At 46.3% G+C, this 22435-nt stretch overlaps 1 protein-coding gene across 2 annotated transcripts in view; it reads left to right on the top strand.

Moving 5' to 3' along the window:
- The first annotated feature begins 807 nt into the window (after positions 1 to 807).
- Positions 808 to 22435, top strand: part of LOC115094131 (zinc-binding protein A33-like) — a 64126-nt gene continuing 42498 nt past the window's right edge. Inside the window, exons 1-3 of one of the 2 annotated variants that reach the window (XM_029606870.1) lie at positions 808 to 1577; positions 3402 to 3497; positions 15068 to 15301. In XM_029606870.1, coding sequence (XP_029462730.1) covers positions 1173 to 1577; positions 3402 to 3497; positions 15068 to 15301 — 735 coding nt within the window. In that variant the 5' untranslated portion in view covers positions 808 to 1172. The remainder of the gene's footprint in view (positions 1578 to 3401; positions 3498 to 15067; positions 15302 to 22435) is intronic. The other variant, XM_029606869.1, reaches the window with a different exon arrangement.

Here is a 22435-nt window from a genome sequence, read left to right as displayed (position 1 = left end):
GGGAACAATCGGCAATAAGTGAAGGAGTGAATAAATTAATATTAAGTGCCCGATACTTTAATATTGATTTCTACACTCCTTATGCTACTGGTAGGTTGAGAGAATGGACGCTGAATTTATCAGCTTCCATTTTCCTAACCTGTGCATGTGCGATGGTTAGGAAAACGGACGCTGATAAATTCAGCGTCTTTTTTGTTAACCAGCGGACAGCCGCCAACAGCAGACCTCTCTCAAGTGCATGCTGACTAGGAGGCACTAGGGGCGCGCAGTCGCCCCTAGTGCCTCCTGCACAGCGCGAGCTCTAATTTAAATATTGCATCGCGTCCCCAGGAGAAGTGCCTGGGGGCGCATTAGGAAAGTGGGCGCTGAACACTCAGCGCCCGCTTTCAGCACAACATTTTTTGCATTGGCCCCTAAATGTGTATGGTCCTAGTTAATTATAGTGGAATATCTACAGGAGTAAAGTTTGTTTCGGAACACCCATCCAGCATCCAGTCTGCTTACATGGCACTTACATCCATCCATGCTACCTTTACTGAGACCATCCCCCGCTGAAGAGCTTTCCACCCTACACCTTGCACTTTGTCGGTATATCCTCCCTTTCTTTTGAAGATCCATGTCCAAGGGCTGTTAGGACTGCGCAAGGACTGACCTGGCCTTCTAGGATAAAGGACAGAAGAGGATCCCTTCATCTCTTGATCAAATTCCTTTGGTTTTTAATACGCAGTTTAGAATAATGTAATCTGTGTCAATTGCTTCCCAAATATTTCAGCTGTAAATTACTTAATCAAAAGGTGGTGGCAGTGGTGAATGATACCACGCGCATGCGTGTTTTTGTTTTATAGTACTATGTAATAATGCTTTATGAGGTCTCGGAGGGCTGAGGCGGTAGAGAAATGTTTCTAAGAATGATTTTTAAGACAGGACTGAGGTGTAGAATTACACCGAATGTTCTCCAGGTATGGAAACTGAAAAAAAGCAGAAGGCGCTGCCAGCTACTCCCTCTCTCTTAGGCCCTCCCTCAGCAGGAGTTGACACACACAGACACACAGAAGCAGAGACATAGACTCACACACAGAGACAGGCAAACGCACACCTCCAGACACAGACACAAAGAAACAAATACACATACGCAGAGGCAGACGGACTCGCACACACATCCACAAACACAGATGCAGACAGACCCAGACAAAACCACACCTGGTGGCTCGTCTTCCAGCACAATGCTAGGCCCCGAGTCTCTGAGGCAAGAGCTGCTCTGCCCTATCTGCTATGACACCCTCCAGGACCCTGTGATCCTCGAGTGCTCCCACAACACCTGCCGTGGCTGCATTGACCGCCTGTGGGGAGGCCAAGCAGCCTGCTCCTGTCCCCTCTGTCGCAGGGAGCACCCCGACAAGAGATATACCCCGAACCACCTGCTGGGAGCACTGATCCAGGCGTACCTGTGCAGAATGGAGAGGGAGTGCCAGTTCTGTCAGCAGCAGGAGGAGAAGCTGGTGGGGGAGACACCAGCGCCAGTAAGCCAGCCCATGCAGCGCTTTGTGACTGTGGAGGATGCTGCCCAGCAGTATAAGGTACTGTGCGGAATATATTCATGCCTTGCAGTTCAGAGCAAAGGTGGTCCAGTGACAGAAATGAATATTTACAAATAATGATTGCCCAGAGAGGGAGCAGGGACAGGCAGGAGCTTTATCCTGCTCAAAGGGAAGAAATATGTGTGTCTCCAGAGATCACATTTCTCTTCCGGGGAGGGGAAGAGGCATAGTAATTTTTACATCACCGACTACATTAGTTTAGGCTAGAGATACTGTATAGAAAAAATATATATATATATACTAGAAATGCTATCTCTGCAAGTGCAGTAAGAAATAGAAGCCCTAGCAGAAATGCAAGTATTCGCATAACCAGTTCTGCCCGGCAGGCTGTGCAGGTTCATAGGAGGCTGGATGTTTGGGCCACAGCCTTGCTAATTTTGCTAGCTGTGTTTTAGACTATGACAGAGCCTTGTTAGATACGGAAAAAGTGAGGTGCTGGAGGGGAACTGAGCGGGGATCTTGTACGCTCGTCTATCCAAGTGACGGAGTACAAAGGAAGAAGGCAAAGAGACTCCTTAACAGGGAGACATATCTTGCAGGTGGTCGCACGCTGTGACTGGCAGCCGTGTGCACAAAAAAATAACTAGGCAGACTGGTCAAGCTGATTTGTCTTTTTCTGCTGTCGTCTACTACGTGACTGTAGATGGATAGACACGCAATATGTGCCCTGCCAGCATGCATAGTCTGATCTAAGATAAATTATTGCACTAAAGAGTTTATCACTCAATTTTCATTATTGGGCGCTCAATAGACTTGTCACAGACAGTGGCACATGGAGAGCTGGTGGCAGTGATGAGACCAGAACTAGGATATGCAAGGGTCACAGAGACAAAGCGAGGAGAAAGAAGGTATGGACAGAAAGATTCAAAATAAGAGACTAGTCATAAAGCCATTCTGGGAGTCTCCTCTCTCTCGTCTAGAAGATGCCTATGGGCTGTAATTTTCCTGGTCCTTCCCTAGCAGTGTATCACGTCTTCTGACTTGAGAAACCAGAATAAAGGCAAAAATTAACATTCAGAGCAGATTCAGAATCAAGGGAGGGGGTGGAACGTGGCCCAAGGTTCACTGCCTCCTTTCATGGTGGGAGGGAAATGTTGCTGTTGAGATGGAGTACTGACACCCATTGGAAATTACCAAAATCTGTTTAAGATGCCAGGGCCTCTGGGGGGGGGGGGGGGGTAAGGCAAATAAAATGAATAGTTATTTTGTTTCGGGGTGACTCGTCTGTTCTTGTGTGTGCACCATTCTGAGAGCAAAGAGCTGTCACAGCCAAGAGTGGCATTCACAAAGGAACGATGAAAGGTTTACAAAAGGGTGGAGTCAGGTTCTGTGTGCCCGTACCTGAGGACCCTCTTGCAGTCTGTTAGCTGCAATACCTTTCTCTTTTCCTGGTTAACAACTCCGGGGCACAAAACATTCCATAAAACCTTAATGCTGCTAATCTGATTTCTCTCTTTAAACTAAATTGTCCAGTAACAGTAGATTTACTTTTAGAGAAAAAAAAATAAAGAGACATATTTGCACATTCCCCTTGAATTATTCTGGAAGGAAACCATTCTTTGTAAAGGTTTATTTTAGTGGAAGAGGGAGTATCCCCTTTACACAGGATGATCTCATGCGTCTGGGTTGGGGCAGGGTGGGATGGACTCAAATGCTTGCCAGGTATGCAGTGCCTCCTCACCATGCTCTCGGATGAGGTAACATCCTTTTTCAGTTAGTAAAAGCTTATGTAAGATTGTTGATAAAATGTTGATGATAGGCCCCAACCTTTTACTAATTCCCCGACTTTCTTCTTAATGACAGGAGAAGCTGAAAGCCACTACAGTCTTACAGGAGCACCACCTGCAGGGCCTGAAAGTACTGCAGGAGCAGCAGGAGGAAAGGGTTCTGGAGATCAAGGTAAGCTGCTGCTGCTACTACTATTACTACTACTACTACTACTACTTTTCATTTATAGCACTACAAAATGTATGCAGCGCTGTACAGTAATATAAAAGAGAAAGTCCCTGCTCCATAGAGCTTATAGTCTAGTCGACACCCTGTACATAGACCAAACAAAAGGCTCCAGAAAATTTGCAGTATATAAATTGCATACTTACTGTAGAGTGACAATTTAATATATTACTTATGGACTATAAAACTTGAGGTGCAATATTGCCTAGGACAAAATGAATAAATAAAAATATAGTAACATAATAAAGGATAGTAGATAAAGATTAAATCAGTCCATCCAGTCTGCCCAGTTGAGATTCATTCATTTTGGGTACATAATACACATGGAATTCTTAACGTGAGGAGTCAAGATCTGCGCTTGGCTCTTCCCATCCCTCCACAATAAAACCACACTCGTTCTTGGCGTTATAAAAGGCCGCAGTTTATTGAACATACCCGAGCCCTCACAACAAACATCATGCTGACATGTCAGCTGGAACAATTCCCCCCCCCCTTTTCGCTTAGGCCCTTGCTCACCACCACGTCCCAGAGGTAAGTGAGATATCGCCCCCCCCCCCCCCCCCATGCTGACTTGCCCCGCCTCGTCCCAGCGAGGGCCAGCCATGGCCTTTGAGCTTTAGCCCCCTAGCTCATTCCGGCCTTCTCGTGCTGCAGCCTCCCCACCTGCATGAGACTCCGCCCACCCCCCTCCCCCCCGGTGTCCTTTAAACAGCAAACTCTTTACAACATTGAACTTGGGCTCGGGTTTCCGCCACAAAACAAGGAAGTTACTACTTCCTTGTTCCCCCCACTGCGGCCCTTTATCTTCTGGTGATTGCCTCCTCAAATCCTTCTTGCAAGGCATTATTAAATAAGTCTAACCCGATGTCCGAAAGATGCACCCCATCGTTTCTAAAAAACAAAACCCCATCTAACATGTCACCTGACCAGCCATGGCACACCCAGAACCCTCCTTGCGCGACTACCCACCTTCCCATCTGCCTGTTAACTTTTTTGACACCCTTCTTCCAGATTGGCTCGTCCTTAAACTTAAAACAAACGATAATATCCGACCACCCCACCTGGACTCCTGGCCATTTTATCATTACCCTCGCCAGGTCCTTCTCATGGCTGAAATCGGTTCCCTACACGATTTCTTGCCAATATCGTTCCTCCCCCCCAAATGGACCAATAACAATTTTGGGACACTGTCCAAAGAAACCTGCTCCTGCAAGAAGGATAAGAGATTGTTCCAGACCATATCTCGCTTTCCCAATCATCGCATCCTCCAATGAAGTCTCTCCAGTTGCAAATTCGCTCCATATGTCCGCTTTTTAGCACGCTGCTCTGCCCAATGAATGAAGGAGTGGCCCACAACCCCAAGCGCACTCTTGTATTTTATGAACTGCTACTGATTCTGCAAAAGAAGAAACCCCTGTAATACCACTATTTGTTTTTTAATTTCTAATGTAAGACCTGAAAGTCTCGGACTTCCATCGTCCTATTGCCTTAATCTCTCCTTACGCCAAACCAATTTCCGCCGCTGTCATAGCCGCCCCTATTCGAAAGGAATGCGAGCTGTACAAGCTCGCGTCTCCCCCTAGTGCCTCCAATACCATTTTTAACACTCTAGAAAATTGGAAACTCGTGAGCGGCATACCATTCTTGTGTACTAAGTAAGAACCTCCCACCTTAGGCCTCGCCCTCCCATATTCCTGAAGATTTCATACCGGACATACTAATTCATGCACCGCTCTACCCATTCTAATCCAACAGCCTTTACCAAATTGATCCGTTTTAGACTTTTTCAAATATTCCCCTGCACTATCCCTTTGAATCCAAACATGGTTCAACATCAACCCTGCCCCAGCGGCATTTACTTGCGAGCTAGTCACTAACTCACTAAGCGGCGGATTTTCTAAGTTCGCAGAAAATCTGGTGGTAAAAGGGGGCGGGGGGGGGGCGAAACAGGGGGGCGGTCCTGTGCTAGCTGGCAGCGATCGCACAGCCGCGGTGTAATCGCTGCCGGAGACGCACTGAATAACTACACCATAAAAGGTGTAGTTATTTGGCGCGAAATAGGCAGCGAAAAGGCTCCTTACCTTTTCGCTGTCTGCGCTGTCTTCGCGGAGTCAGTCCCGGTGACGCCCCGACTCCTCCTCTTCCGGGGCTGACTCCACCCTGATGTCCCCTTTGCAGGCGTGCGTTACGATTTCTAGCTATCGGACGCTTGCGCTGGTAGTGCAAGCGTGCGATAGCCTTAGAAAATAAGACCCTAAGTCGCATGGCTCCAAAAAAGGCCAATGAGAAGGCCACCCTGAACAACAATACCTCGTACGCGGACCAACACACATCTTCCAAACACCTTGCCATGCTTAACAAGTCATCGTACCGTATTTGACATCTCCTGTCACCCCCCCCCCCCCAAAGCCCTCTCCCGTTGCCACCCTTGTAATACTCCCTTGACCCGAAAGCTTAACGCAGGGTTTCGCCATCCTTTAATCTTCCGAAAGCAGGCAAACCCTGCTAAATGTGACTTTACCATCGACAATGTATGGTCCCTGGACTTAGCCCATAAAATATACTGCACAACAGACTCATCTTTCACTGTGCCTCCATTCCATCCCCTTTCCCACAGAAATCTTGTTATTGCCTAATTGCCTGCTATATAAGCCGCCCAGGTATTCGCTGCAACAGACTTTTTTTTTATCAGTTCCCATTCCTCTTCTTCCCTGTAGTCCACAGGTACTTCAGACACTTCTCTGAGTTTTTCTGGGCTCCTGGCACCAGCGATCTGAAGACTTTCCACTTAAAACGAGAAAGGGCATCAGCTATAACATTCTCCACTCCTGGAACATGCTTAGCTGTAATCTGCACGTTCAACTTTAAGCACGTACCTACCAATTGTCGTAGGAAGGCTGAAACCATTAAACATTTTGCTGACAACCTATTTATCACCTGTACCACTCCCAGGTTATCACACCAAAACACGACTCTCTTATAGCTGAGCTCTGCACCCCAAATCGCCAGTTCCGCAACTATTGGGAATAACTCTAGGACGTGATATTCTTTGTAATGCCTGCTACCACCCAATCCTCTGGCCACGGCTCCACGCACCATTTTCCTTGAAAGTACACCCCGAATCCTGAAGACTCTGCTGCGTCCGAGAACAATTCCAATTCTCTATTGCTCACTGCTTTATCCAGCATAATTCATACCCCATTAAAGTCCTCCAAAAATACTTCCCACACCTTCAACTCCTCCTTGATTGCTCGTGTTACTCTGATAAAATGATATGCTGCTTTGACTCCCGCAGTAGCCATGGACAGCCGCCTAATGAACGCCCTACCCATCGGAATAACTCTACGCGCAAAGTTTAAAGCCCCTATCAAAGGACTGCATTTTCTTCAGCATAATCTTCTTTGCCTGCCCCACTTCCCGCACTAGTGTCCTTAATTTATTAACCTTATCCTGAGGCAGCCTGGACACTAAGTCCTCCGTGTGCAATTCAATTCCCAGAAAAGTTAACTTTGTGGCCGGCCCTTCTGTTTTATTCTGGGCTATGGGCACCCCCAGAATGCGCGCTACAGCCAAAAACCCTTCCAATTGTAACTTACACTTCTCCGACTGTCCCTTCCCAATAAACAAGAAATCATCTAAATAGTGTAACATACTACTATCCCCTGTCCTATTCTCCACTTCCCATGTAAGTAGGTACTGAAAGCCTCAAAAAATGCGCAAGCTATAGTGCACCCCATTGGCAAACACCTATCCACAAAAAACTTCCCTTCGAAGGAAAACCCCAACAACGGCAGGCTTTCTCTGGGTGGATTGGAAAGTAGTCTAAACGCAGACTCAATGTCCGCTTTGGCTAAGAGCACTCCTTTTCCTGCCGTTTGAACTAACTCCAACGCATAATCAAAAGACATATAGCGTACTGTACACCTCGCTCCTGGGAATAAAATCATTAACGGATTCACCTTTAGGGTAAGACAAGTTCAGGATCAACCTAAATTTTCCCGGAACCTTTTTAGGTATAACAGCTAAAGGGGATAAATGCATTTTTTGAAAACGGAGGCTCACTGAAGGGTCCCGCTACGCGCCCAAGCTCTATCTCCTCCTGCAATTTCCTAACCGCCACCTCTCCCTCAACCTCGCTACTGACCTAGCATTCCTAGCTTTACCCCTCCTCCCCCCCGTTCCCATATAAGGTATTATAAAACCTTCTGAAAAATCCTTACCTAATAACGCTGCTGCCTTCTTGTTTTGATATGTTCTTAACCCCTTAAGCACCTCCCCTAACACTATAGACGAAAAATGCTTTTCAAACCTCACTTCATTGCTTTCCACCTCTCCTAGGGCAACCCCCTGACTAATGGGGCATTTACTAGCTGGGTGGGCGTCATTGCAGGCTGTGCAAGCGTGCCTGAACTTGCAATCCGGGAACATACAGGTAGTTTTATTAAAACGCCAGCACACGTCTATGCCGCCTCCTCCGGATTTAATTGTCGGCCCTCCCTTTGGTGTATTTCCGAAACTCCGAAAGGAATTAGATCCCGTACCCATGCTGCTCACCCTTCCTCCGCTACCTACACTTTTTGGGGCACCCGTACTTTTATTCATCATCTGAGTTAGCCACAGGTTAATATCCTGTGTGCCCCTTGACATGTACCTGTTACCCTCCATCTTATCCCAGAACCTCTCATCGTATTTGAGCCAAGCCCAGCCTTCATAGTCCCTGGATGCCCCCAAAATACTGCTGGCGTGTGCCAACAGAGGCCCATATTGATGAGGCTTGTAATGACCTACTATGCTGGCCAAGCGGAGAAACCCCCTCACCCAATTCAAAATATTCTTGGCAAACTTAGGTCCTTTTTCTCTCTCATCCTTCTTTTTACTCTTCTTCCTGTCCTTTCTCCCTCCCTGTCTCCCTTCTAACAGCTTAAAAACATTTACATATTTACGTTTTTTTAATCCTCCTACGCATTCTCTTTGGTGCTTCCTCCCACAATTCCGTCAAGGAGGCTAGCGCTGGGTGACCCATATCCTGCCTAGGCCCCACAATGACTCCCGGCCTCCCTTCCGTGTCTGACTCGCTAGAAGACGAAGTTGATGACTGTGAGGAACTGCTGTGTCTGTATCTGAGCTGGATGTTTTGACCCTCTTCCTGCGCTTTCTTTTTTCCTTCCTCAACTTCATTCCTATTAATTTTAACTCACCCGATTCCCCGCCACGAAACCGCATTTCTGGCCCTGCTGCTTCCTGGGATCTTGACGTCCAGTTTCCTTTCTCTTGTCCCACCTCTGGGCATGCAAAGGCTCTGTTCCTCCAAGCTTCACTCTGCGAAGTGCCTGGAAACTCTCCTGGATCTTCAGCTGCAGAAACACCAGAAAAAAAACAGCAGAACCCATGCACCGGAACTTTGAATTCCCTGACCATTCTTCTCCCCAAGGATTGGACCTAACGCTCCTCTCTGCACTCTTAGGAGCTCTGACCCCGATGTCCCTCCCAAAATGAAACTTGTCCCCCAGCTGGGCCTCTGAATCCTCTCTCACTCTGACCACCCTGTCCTTGCACCCGCTCCCCCCCCTCAGCCCCTCACACTACTCCTGACCTCCTGCTGACCCCTAGGGGCAAATTTCTGCAGCTCCTGTCTGATCTGCCCCTCAGCGTAAGGATGCATGGCGCCTCCTCTCCCCTTCCCCCCCTAAAGGTGCTTTGCGCACAGCTCCTCTGACGCTTCTAGATCTTAAACCTCCCCTAGTTGATGGCCCCCCCCCCCTGTCATCTGGCACCGACCTATTTTTACCCATTGGGGGGGGGGTTGCTGATGCTTTTCTTTACTGGTGCCCCATGACCAGTAACCTGTAGCTCATCTTGTACCTGAAAGCTCACTCGCCTTTCTCTATCAGCCAAACCAGACCCCTGCACTCCCCGACGTACAGCAGGGGCTTTTTTAGAACTTCTACCCCGGGCAGGGGTTAGACCTGGACCTAAGGTTCCTGTCCGACCCAAACCCAGGCAATTCTAGCCCCCCCCCCCCCCCCCGAACTACAGACGCAGCTTGAGCAGGCCACCGCTGGGGGAAGAGTGTACCTGTCACCAGAGGCTTTCAAAGAAATCTCTGGGGGATCCAAATCCTCCTTGCTGAAAGAATGTGAGAGGGGGGAGGGGGCTGCCTCCGGCCCACTCTCACCCCAAGCTGAAAAAGGGGAAAGGGTGTGTGTGTGTGTGTGGGGGGAAACAGCAGGGGGGGAAGGAACAAATGAACTTGCCTGCTGATTGTCCCTCACCTAATCCGAGCTCCTCCCCAGCACAGCTTTCCTGCCCCCTGCTCGCTGCTGGCCAGCTCCCGCAGATGACCTTCTCTCTTTGCTTTTCTTATACATTGCAGCACTACGACTTCATTGCGGGGGAGGGAGGGGAAGGGGGGAAGTCTGGACTAACCGCTCCCTGGATGCCCTGCAAGAGACTCAGGTAACTGAAAAGCCGATTAAAATAGCTCTGAAGCTCCAGATTTGGATATTTATTTATTTATTTATTTATTTATTTGACTGACTCACGAAAACGGCGCGAACCTACTGCCAGAATCGCCGCGCAGCTCTCTCCTCTCGCTCCAGCTATAGTCTGGCAGGGAGCACGGCCAGCTTCGCCGTTGTCTGCCAGACCTAACCGATAGCGCCGAGACTTCAACCCCCCCGGGCCCTCCCCCTCCCTCCTATCCCCCCTTGCGACTTTTGCCGCCGCGCGCCTTTCCCTCCATTACATTTCACAGGTGCGGGACAAGCCTGCACCGCTCCGTATTATACAACCCAATATCAACCCAATTCTCTTTTCCTCCCCATATCTTTTACCTTTCCTCTCAACCTTTCTCAACACTGTTCTCCACATCTGTCCTAAGTATGCCCAAAATCTGCTACAGGGATGCCTCCACTAGTGGGCCATTTCACTGTCCTGAGTTGCCCAGTTGTCCTGGCAACAGGAGGGCAAACCAAATATGATGGAGGGCAAGCCAAAGTGACATTTATACACATCACGCTACCCTCATGCCTTAAACTGCTATAAAAGATACAAATAGAAAGAGCCCCCTAGTTCTTCTGTGCAATTTAAAAAACCCAAAATCTGGCCAGGTTCAACTCCCAGAAAAACAACCATTAAAATTATTTGCTAGCCTCATTCAAACCAATTCTTCTGTATGGATATGTGAGTGAAGTCTAAATTCTACACAAGAAGGGACAATCTCAATACAAATCCTGCACCTCCAATTCTGTAACACAAGCTGTATCCAAAGAAAGGCCCCCAACAACAGACCTAGGATGTTGACACAATTCACCACACTAAAAAAATAAAAAAAAAATCTTTCAAATTCTGCTGTCACCTCAGTAAACAACAGAACAGTACTTTCCACTGCCAGACACTTTGTGAAGTAATGTAAAACTATAAAGAAACAGAACTTATACAGAAAACTTGTCATACTGTAAACAGCACTACCAAGCATTCAAATAGTAACAACCCTACCTATGAAGAAGCAACAATGGAAATATTACACAAGACCCTAAACTCCAATGTACCTATTAGAAAACAGAACAAGTCAAGCTGCTGAGATCCCTCCACAGAAACGCATGCTATCAGAATACCTCACCTTGGTCACACATGCAGAAACAGAGAGATCCTCGCCAAGTAGAATAAACAGTACATATATTATAAACAGAAATGTGCAGACAATGACTGAATCGGAAACTGTAACAAGCCAGACTGAATGCAGTGCAACAATGGAAAAACAGAAAGATTGCTATTCGTCATAAAACAAATAAAATCAAGAAATATAAAACATCAACCATACTTTTAAAAAGAATAAATATTTCAAAACATCTAATGAATAAAATAACATCCAATAATTAAAACTCATACAAACATTTTTACAAATTTACCCAAGACCAATAAAATATTTCAAAATAGCAGAGACATCAAATAATATCTAACAATTAAAACTAATAGAGAGAAAAAAAAATCCTCTGCTTTCTATGCCTGTGAACTTTTGATTTCCAGTCATTCTGAGATTGTCCTGAATTAGTGAGGGAGGGATTGTACCGCTATATCCTCTCTCTCTTATATACAAACTAACACACATGTTCACTGTCACATACACATTCACACAGGTAGGCTCCCTCTCGCTCTCTCGTGCACACACACACACAGGCTCCCTCTCTTCAACACACACACAGGCAGGCTCTCCCTCTCACACACACACACACACACACAACACACACACACACACACACACACACACAGAGGCATGCAGGCAGGCTCCCTCTCTCTTTTGAATGCACACACACAGCCATGCAGGCTCACTCTATCTCTTGCGTGAACACACACACACAGTCATGCAGGCAGGCTCCCCTCTTTCTCTTGCACACACACAAGCCTGCAGACAAGCTCCCTCTCTCTCATGCACACATACATACATGCAAGTAGGCTCCTTCTCTCTCACACTCACAACTACACAGGCAAGCTCCCTCTCTCTCACAGGCATGCAGGCAGGCTCTATCTCACTCTCATCCAGGCCAGGCCTCTCCCTCTTCTTTCTTTAGCCACCAATGGCTTGGGATCTGTTACTGGATCCTCTGGGCCTCTCCCTCTTTCTTCAGCTGCCACACGGGGGAGGTGGGCGGCAATCCTTTCTGCTGCTTCATCTCTTTTGCCAGCCCCATGTGTTGTGAACCTGCCCGCGAGGAGCGCGGGCAGGTCACCTACCTCCAGCGGCCAGTCGGGCCGTTGACTCTGTTTTCTTCACAGCAGGCAGGCTGCCGTCGCCGGGCTCCTTCCCGGCTGCCGCTGGCCCTGCATGGCAGGGTCGAGCCGCCAGGAGTTCTTCCTCGTGGCCGGGACCACCGCTGCTGCTCCTGCTTCCTCCAACCCAGCTAGGGCTGTCCCTGGGTCCTAGAACGGCAGGGAGCTATCCTCACCATTGCAGGGGTCCTTGCCCGACAGGGAAGCCGTCCCTGCCGGTGCCTGCAGCCCTCCTGCTCTGCCTGCTCATCCTTCTTCAGTCTTCATGGCAGGGCTGCTCCTATAGCCAACTTTGCTGCTTTGGGCCTTCCACGTGGCTGGGAGGAAGCCACCAACGATCCTGCTCTTCCTCTCCAGCTCTTCTAAGATGCGGGCGCGCACCTCTCTTCTCCTTTTGCAGGGCCAGCCAGGTGTGGCCCTCTCCTAGCTCCTCCCCGGGCGTTGGCCTCCTCAGCCCTACAAAAGGGCCCATCGTTCAGTTCAGCATTGCCTTCGCAAGGAGTTAGATACTCCTGGGATCCTTCTGTCGTTCGCTCCAGGAGTTGTCCCTGTTCCAGCACTTCTTCAAGGTCCTGTGTTTCCTGTTCTTCATTGGAGCTCCATGTCTCGTCCAGATGTCCATGATCCAGTTCCTGTTGTCCATGTCCCAGTCCAGATGTCCGCCTGCTGTTCCTGATGTCCGTGATCCAGTCCAAATGTTTGTTCTCCGTTCCGGGGCGTGTCTGGGGTCAGGGGGTGGTCGAGGTGGGACCGGGGGGCGTGGCGCTGGCCCGGGGGCATGGTCGAGGCCTCCGGACCAGCCCCCGGGTCGGGTGATGGCACGCCAGCAACCCGCTGGTGTGCGCAGATTTACGTCTGCTTTCAGCAGGCGTAATCTGCCAATAAAGGTGGTGGGGGGGGGGGGGGGTTAGGTAAGGGGAAGGGAGGGGAAGGTGCGGGAGGGGGGTGGAAAGAAGTTCCCTCCGAGGCTGCTCAATTTCGGAGCGGCCTCGGAGGGAACAGGCAGCGCGTGCCGGGCTCGGCTTGCACAAATGTGCACCCCCTTGCGCACGCCGACCCGGATTTTATAAAGATATGCGCGGCTACGTGCATATCTTATAAAATCCAGCGTACTTTTGTTCGCGCCTGGTGCGCAAACAAAGTACGCGCTCACGCAAATTTATAAAATCTACCTCCATGAGTGTAGTCAAAACTTGTGGGGCTGGAATTTTCTTTATACTGATCTTGTTCATCATGAGATAAGAATACAGAACATGTCAATCCCAAGAGTTTTAAGAACATAACATAACATAAGGCTTGCCATACTGGGGTCGGACCAATGTACTTGCAGGGCTGGCAAACAAGGAGAAGCAGTGGGAATGGCTGTCAATTCTCAGGCATGTCAGTTCTGGGGTCCAGGTGGTATGTGGGCTGAGGTGTGGCATGTGTGGCAGCATGAGGAAGGATGCACTGCATGCACACGCACACCTTAGAGGTAAACAACCTTATCTGAAACTGGGGTGGCAAGCCATTATTTTTGGGTGGCATTTGCCCACCCTTGCCCCACTACATAGCGACGCCTGTGCTTCTGTACCAGCCCTCCCTGCTGTTTGCTATCACTTCTGATTGGCTGCTGCTGTAGAGTCATTACTCTGTGACTGTAGGCTGGGCTGCCTGAGGCAAAGAAAAAGTGCCAGCAACATAGAGCGCTGCTACACTCAGCTACCCAGTAGCCTAACCCAAACTAGCTCAGCCTGCCCAACATATTTTCCCCACACAACAGGAAACAATAGCCCAGTTGGGTGTGAAATAGCCTAATCTGACACACTGAATTAGGTGGCTCTGAATTTATAATCTATGGTCTCCATCATTGCAGCCTCCCTCATGCAGGAGCTAACCCAACCAACATCTACTTCTGTTCTCCCTATCAATGGGGCCGATGCAATATTTTGGCGCAGAAAGCTGGCGCTGAACACTCAGCACCCGCTTTCTTAGCACGCCCCCAGGCACCACCCCCCCCCTGAGGGCGCCATGCAATATTTAAATTAGTGGGGTCGCATTAGCAAGGAGGCGCTAGGGTCACTTGCGCACCCCTAGCTCCTCCTTGCTAAGGAGAGCCCGAGTGTGTCGGCCCTCCGCTGGTTAGGAAAACTGACGCCGAGTTTATCTGCGTCAATTTTCCTAAACACCGCACAGCCAAGGGAGTTCAGGAAACGGGCGCTTCTCAATTGAGCGACCGTTTCCTGCGCCCGACTGCCGCGCATTTTTTTTTTTTTTTTTTACTTTTACTTTTTCTTTTTTTTATTAAATTGCTTTAGTTTTTCCTCCTACTTAATATCTGCTTTCTGTACTAGTTTTAAGAGCGCTCAGCTATTACCGCCTGCTCCAGGCAGGCATTAATTTCTGATCGCTAAATGTGCATCCTAGACGTGCATTTTTTTTTTTTTTTTGCATCAGGAGTGGAAGGCCTAATAGCCTCAATCACATGCATTTGCATGTAATGAGCGCTATTAGATTCACTCTGTGTTGGACACAGGTTGTAAAGGCGCTAATCCCCTTATTGCATAAGGGGATTAGTTAGTGCCTCTACAACCCGCATCCATCTGTGGGTTATACAGTGGGTTATACAGTGCGCTCATGGCTGCGGATTCTAGCTGCGGAAGCTCAGAGGAGTAGGAGGAAACTGCTGAGCCAAAAACAAATTGAGATGTATTCCAAGACTAGCTTTGCACTTTAGGCTGACTGACTTCTCTGCCTCCTCTCCCCAGGCTCAATATCTCACACTGGAAAGAAACATCTCATCCCAGTTCACTGAGATGCATCACTGGCTGCAACAGAAGGAACAAGGAATGATGAAGGAACTTAAGAGGGAGGAGGAGAAGCTACTGGAGGAAGTTGAATGCACTCAGAAGAGTTTCAAGGAAGAGATTAAAATGACAGAGGAGAATATGTCACATCTAAAGGATCGGTTGGAGGAGCAGGATCCTGCTATCTTTCTAACGGCAAGCACTCCCTTATATTATACTCTAAATCTTACACAGAGAGGCTAGAGATACTCAAAAGATTAAATTGTCAAAGGCTTAGTTGGGATCTATGGTGACCAGTGTTTCACAGGTAGAATGGCCTAACCTGGTGTTCAGCTACTTAAAGAATAATTTCACAATATGCGTAGTTTTAGCTGCAGTAAAGAGGTGTTACAGGGCTAGGGAAGAAAACTATGCACTGTTGCACACACATTAATGTACCAATAATGTAGCACACAGTCAATGTGCTTACTTTATGCCTTCATTTGAAATACATTAGGGTACGCACACTTTTTACCATACAACCACCCAACTATGAGGGTATTTTGTGTTTGACTATCAGGTTCATTATACAATTGAAACGTACACATCTACTTTGTCTGTTGGCTCTTTACTGAGAATTTTCCCTAAAATGTACTTGCTGGAGCAAAAAAGGGAAAGGATAGGATATGATAGAAACATTCAAATATTTTACAGGCTTTAAAAAGCAGGAAGGTGAATTTTCCATAGAAAAGAAATTCAGTGACAATGAGCCATGATATGAAGTTGGAAGGAAGAAGGCTCAGATGGATTATGAGAAAATACTGCTTTAGTGAGAGGGTGGTAGGTACCCTGAATCCTACCTGTGGAAGTTATATATTTGGTATGTTTTTTTTGTTTGTTTCGCTGGCTTTATTTTTTTGATTTTTGGTTCATTTAATTTATTTTGTTAGGTTCATTTGCTGAACCAAAAAAAAAGAAAAAAAAGCCTTACAAAAATATCCCCAAAGCAAAACAAAAAAACAGATTACAAAAAACTGGGAATCCAGCCGCCCTGTAAGTGCCCTCCCATCTTCCACTATTGAAGCCAGAGCCCAGGTGCAGCCAGTACCATTTTGGTCTATGGCCTTACATTTGTTTCATTTTGCATGGCCAGACACCAAGATGGCACTGGCCACACCAGAGGCAGGCACTGAAGTAACATCACTTGGTACCATCCTCCAGGCAGATGGCACATTTTTAAAGCTGCTAGAGCCAGGCAGGAGCAAATGGGCTTCACACCCATCCATAAGAATTTTACGAGGCTTGTGGTAGGGGGTAAGTCGGGGCTGGAATGGGAGCTCCTTAGCCCCAGCAGATTTTAATGGGGGAAGCAGGAGGAGCCTGGGAAAGCTCCTGCTGGGCCTAGGGAGGAATGCTGGGCAGGTCCTGGCCCTGGTTTCAATTGTGGAAGGCAGAGGGCACTCCCAGGGATGTGGAAGGGCCATTTTTTCCATGACAAATACAAAAAGACCCCAGAATTTTGGGGTATTTTGTAGAAAGCCATTTCGATTCATTCCATTTGGAATGAACCGAAAATGGCCTTATTCAGTTTATTTTTTTGCATTTGTTTGAAACAAATGCTCATTCATGTGAGACAATTTAAGCATGCTTGGGAGCAGGAGAGATCTAGGAAGTGGAGAGGTAAGAACAGGTTTGGAAGGTTGAATAGGTAGGTCTTGGTGTTGGTTTAAGCATTTGAATGTTTGCGCTCATCTGCCCAGAATGGTAGAGGAACAGAGAGGTAAGACAACAGAACCGATCTAGATAAGGAGTGACTTCCTCTAGACAATCAAGCTTGTACATCTAATATTTGGAATATATCTCTATCTAGAGTAGTGCAGAAAGGAACAATTAGACAAACTAAGGGGGTCATTTTCAAAAGTGATCACTAAATGGGGGCGGGGCGGAGTCAGGGCGGCACCGGGGCCGATGCTGTGGTGACATCGCTGGCGGCGAAAGGTAAGGACCCTTATCGCCGCCAGTTTCGCGCCGAATAACAACAACTTTTATGGTGTAGTTATTTGGTGCAAAAGCCGGAAGCCAGCGCACTGCAGCGGTGCGATGGCTGCAGGCTTTCGCAGGCCTGCCCCTGCTTCTCCCCCCCCCCATCCCCCGTTACCACCAGATTCTCTAAGGTCTGTGACCTTAGAGAATCCAGGCCTAAATGGGCAAATTGGTCTTACCTGTCATCCTCTACTACAGGATTGGATGAATGTTTTTGTCTGAATGAGAAAATAGTTCCAGAAGAGGCTTCCATCTGACCTGCAAAAGTGAAATCAGTTCTGCTGCTGTAAACCAGAAACCACTCAATGCCATGGGCCAAAAGTGGCCTGCAAACCAGTTTTCCCACATCTCATATAGTGTTACCATGCTATAATTATTTCTTTATATCCTGTATTCACAAAAGGAGTACAACATAGACCACAATAGGACCAGTTTCTATCACCCAGTGCCTCACCACAGAATAGATGTAGCACAAGCGGCAGCAGTACAGGTTTGCCTAACACACATTGACTGATGAGAATCCAAAATGTCTGCTAGAGGTCAAGGAAAGTAGTTGTACTAGTTAATAATTTAATAATTTTAACATTTTTTTTTATTTTTAACCTTCCTTTCCAATTAATGCTCAAGGTGGCTTACATTATTATTATTTTGGCCTGGCTAAATCTTTAAAGATTTAATATAAGTAAAAATTTAGAAATTTTAAATTAGGTAAAAGGTATGTGGACATTTTTAAGTACTTTATAAAAATTAAAAAATTCAAAGTTGTTTTGTTCCACACGCTGACTATATCAGCCTAATTGGAAGGAGGTTGGTGGTTAAAAATTAAAGCACGCTAAAGTCATTTCCGGGTTATAATACAGAATATATGAAACCTATAACCTCGTCCATTTATTTATTTATTTTTACAATGTTTAGTATTTTTTATAGTATTCATTAAAAAATTTTTAAAAACAATTAAAATCAACATATGTAGGTGATTGTGGAGTAATATCTTCCCAATGGTGAATTTTGTTTGTTGTGCAGTATTTGGAATAAGCATACAGAACTGTGATAGTTGGACCTGGTTTTTTTTAATTTCGGAATTGTGAAAATGCATACAGAGAAATGGACTGTAATGTAGAGAAGGTGGGGCCGATATCCAGCTGCGGAGCTTCTAATTAAGGGGGTCATTTTCAAAAGCGATCGCATGCGAAAAGTCCCTTTTTGCGTGCGATCACTAAATGGGAGCGGAGTCGGCCCTGGAAGAGGAGGAGTCAGGGCAGCACCGGGGCCGACTCTGAGGAGACATCGCTAGTAGCGAAAGGTAAGGACCCTTATCGCCGCCAGTTTCGCACCAAATAACTACAACTTTTATGGTCCAGCTAACTCTGCTCCGTCTGGAAACGCTTCCAGCCTGCCCCTGAAACGTCCCCAACTTATGTGGCTAAATTCTAGCTGCAGAAGTCATACGGCTTTGAATATAGGCAGGTAGCCATTTAGAGAGAGAACTTTTCAGTGCTATTTTGGAGCCTGTGACCACTGGACTGATTCCAGATCTGCATTTCAGTTATCTGCTTTTCTACCTCATTATTTCTGTGTAACTATTATTTTTGGAGCACAAGGACAATGTTTTTTTGTTGTTTTTTTTTTTAAGTGTCTTTGGCTTAGTTTGGCCCTGCAGATGGTTCTGCCCCCAGCCTATCCCCTGAGAACCTATGCTCCCCACCCTGGGAGAGCTGGTCCAGTGTTTCCCAAGGTTGGGAAAGTGACCCCCTGGGCAGGTGGAGTTACACTGGAGAAAAAAAAGGAAGCAAAGGAATTTTATAAAATGGTGCTTTTGTGGTGAGCTAGAGGATATATCTATAGCCTCTGCTCCTATTTTACTTCTGTTAGCATCTAAGGGTTTTGCATTTTTTGAACCCTCTCTTTGCCTTTACCCCACCCTTTTGTGGGTTGTGCCTGAGGGAGATACGTTTTTCCCTGAACATGTACAAAGGGTCTTTCCTCCTACCCTAGGGTCTTTCTCATCCCCTGGTGGAGTTTTGAGAAGAGAGGATTTTAGTGAAGTGAGGAGTTTTTTTCTATCATCATCCATTTTGGACAAGTTCCGGATAGAAGGGCAGATCCCCCATCTCTGGAAAGACTAAGTTCTTGGGGTTCATTCCCCTTTTCTTCCAGTTAATAGCAAGGAGAAACCTGGGAATTTGTGTGTGAAAGAGGTAGTGAGACATTTATATTTGGATAAAAAAGGGGTGTTTTTTGCATTATCCCTTGTTTTTTATGATTGTTATTAAGGATAATCATCCCACCTTCTATGGGGAAGGGATATTAGAGACTGGATCAGTTGAAGGAAGCAGAGTGGCTAGAAGACGCACCAAGGATAAAGATACCACTGTTTATCTTGTTATGATTTTTCTCTTACTGTTTATGATTTTTGCTATCCTGTCTTGGATTCTTATTTTTAAGTTAAAGTAAATGTTTTCAGTTGAACGCCATTATCTGCCACCGTGCTTTATTTCAAGAGTGCCTCATCCTTCAGAGAACATCAGCCACTGTGAGTATCCACTGACCAGCGTGTGTGAATTTGGACTAAGCGTGTTACCCATTTCTACACCAGAGGTGAATACCTCCTCCCTGCCGGATGAACCCCAGCATCCCAGCGGCTGTGCAAGTGTTGAAAGAGAGAAAGAATAGCCCTGGCAATTTGTGTAGCACCTTGGATTCAGCCGACCAACGAGCTAGGGGATCGCTACATACCTTTGTTGGTAGAGACCGTTTAATAGTCTTTTTGTGCTTTTATGTAGCTGATGTACATGCTCTGCTGTATGATCCTAACAGAAGGAACTTTTAAATAAGCTTCTTTATCCTGCTACACCAATCCAAATATATGGATTTAGGCCACCCTGCCAGTAGATGGAGACAGAGATCAAAACTTTTCATGGGACATTTTATTAGAGAGCACAGAAGGACTGAATCTAATGTCTCAGATCCAACAGATGTTGTTTTTACTTTCTATTTACATGCATGAACATTACACCCAGTGCGGATATATGAGGACTTCTGAACTTTTCAATTAGACTTTTTTTTCTTGTATTGTACCGTAAATGTCATTTTTTTTTTCTTGTTTAAAAGAGGACTATATGTGCTCTGAGTCAGAGGCTTTTTGCTGTTCAGAACTGCAAAATTGGATTATGGGTGTTGTTCAAAACAATGGGAATGGGGGGGGGGAGATCAAGGTTGGGTGCTAGTTTTATTAGGCAAAGGAGAGGGGCAGGAAAGAATTGGAACAGTAAGAAATACCAACTAAAAACTGGATTGAACATAGCACTGGGATGCATGAATCAGAGGGGAGGATGGAACAGATGGCATTTCCATCTGTATCTGGCCTGTGAGGGGGAGGGATCATTTGTGGAGTTGGAGGTAGAGAGAAGGGATAGTTGGTTTCAGGGTTGTAAAGGTTGAAAATAGGAGAAAAGCAGGTCCAAAATTTCTAAATTTGGCAGGAGTGATCCCCAGGTAATCCTGCCCCATCAACCAGTATGTAAAGATGGTGCTTGTTGGCCCTGTAGCTGACACCATTCTGTTGCACAGAAATATATGCACTGCTGTGGTGCCACCCAGCAAAACTTGCAAGAAAAACAACTTGGAAACCTTATGTTATTAGGCCTGTTGTAACACATGTTGGGTGAAACGATATAGAAAACTTCCCATACCAAAACAGTACTAACTGGTCAAGGTTGTTCTAGCAGGAATAGCCCTATCTATGAAAAGGCAACACTCGAAATATTTTACCAGACTCTTTAAAATACCAGTATTATACCTATGGGCCACACAAGGCCGGATAACTTTAGATCTACTAGGAAGCAGGTCTAAAGATACCCGGCTAACTTAGCTGGATACGTGCAATATTTGGCTAGGTTAACCAGATAACAACCCCTCCCTGGAATGCCCCTTTTTTTATCCGACTAAATTATAGCCGGAGAACTACTTGCGATGGTATATAACTTAGCAGCGGTATAGAAAAGACTTTAAATAAATAAACATATCTGGCTATAATTTAGCCAGATAAGTGACTGAATATGTCTATCCATTTAGATGGATAACTTTTGAGGTTTCCATCTAAATGGCTTTTCAATATGGACCTCTTGATGTAAAAAAGTTTAGTATGTATGATGTACAGTTCATGGGATGGGAGTTATTAGATTTGTTGAAAAGAAATGTACTTTAGAAAAGATGATATATTTTACCATACAATATGTACGTAGTGTTTGAAAAATAAAGAGTTAAAAAAAAAAAAAAAGGTACCATCCATGGAGACAGTCTTCATCCCGGTCATCTAGATTTCAAAGCAAGAGCTAGTCATTTTGTGGGGCAAAAAGGCCTAGAAGTAACAATGCAAGGTCCTCTGGGACTCCTCATTTGAATCAATGAAATTCTGCAGGTCCCTGTTCCAGATGTAGTCAGTCTTCTTCTACACTTTTACCAAGAGTGTACCCACATTCACTTCAAGAACAGTGGGCTCTTAACATTATACAGAACAGATATTCTCTGGATTTAGCCATCCCTCTCCCAGATGCCTTTATGATCTCCACCTGTGAGTCATATTCCAAGGAGCTGGTGGTAAGAGCCACCTGAGAGACTTCAGCATCTGGAATCGGTGATTCCTGTCCCAGTCAAGGAAAAAGGGGGTTGAGCCGCTATTCCATTTACTTCATAGTGCCGAAGAAGGACAAGTTCTCCCATCCTATTGTAGACCTCAAGAGTGTAAACAGATGTCTTCAAGGCATCTGTATGGAAACTCTTTCATCTGTCAAAGTAGTAGTCAGAAAGGGAGAGTTTCTTTCTTCCCTGAATCTTTCAGAGGCTTACTTCACACATTCACATCAAAGAGGATCATCAGAAGTTTCTTCAATTTTGCATTCTGGGAAAGCATTTTCAGTTCAGGGCTCTTCCCTTTGAAGTCACCATGGCGCAAAAGAGCTTTACCAAAGTAATGGAATAGATGAGGCCTTTCTGGTCAAGGGAAGTATTTTGGTTCACCTGTGTCTGAATAACTAGCTTATAAGAGCCAGATCATTTCAGGAGGGCCAAACAGCTTCAGCTAGGACAGTACAGTGTTTAGATGACCTGGGTTGGGTGGTCAATTATGAGATGAGCAATTTTCTCCCTCCCATTCTCAGGGGTATTTATGGGCTCTTTTCAACACTGAGATCAGTTCAGTCTTCCTAATGTTGAAGAGAATAGCCAAGCTGTTGGCGCAAGTGGACATTTGTCAGTCAGGAATGGCCTCCAGGGTGTAGGGTTACCTGCGGTTCCTGGGATCTATGG

Source organism: Rhinatrema bivittatum, chromosome 6 (assembly GCF_901001135.1).
Source record: "Rhinatrema bivittatum chromosome 6, aRhiBiv1.1, whole genome shotgun sequence".
Taxonomy (NCBI): Eukaryota; Metazoa; Chordata; class Amphibia; order Gymnophiona; family Rhinatrematidae; genus Rhinatrema; species Rhinatrema bivittatum.
Note: the sequence above shows the minus strand (reverse complement) of the source record. Positions and strands in the feature narration are given on the sequence as shown.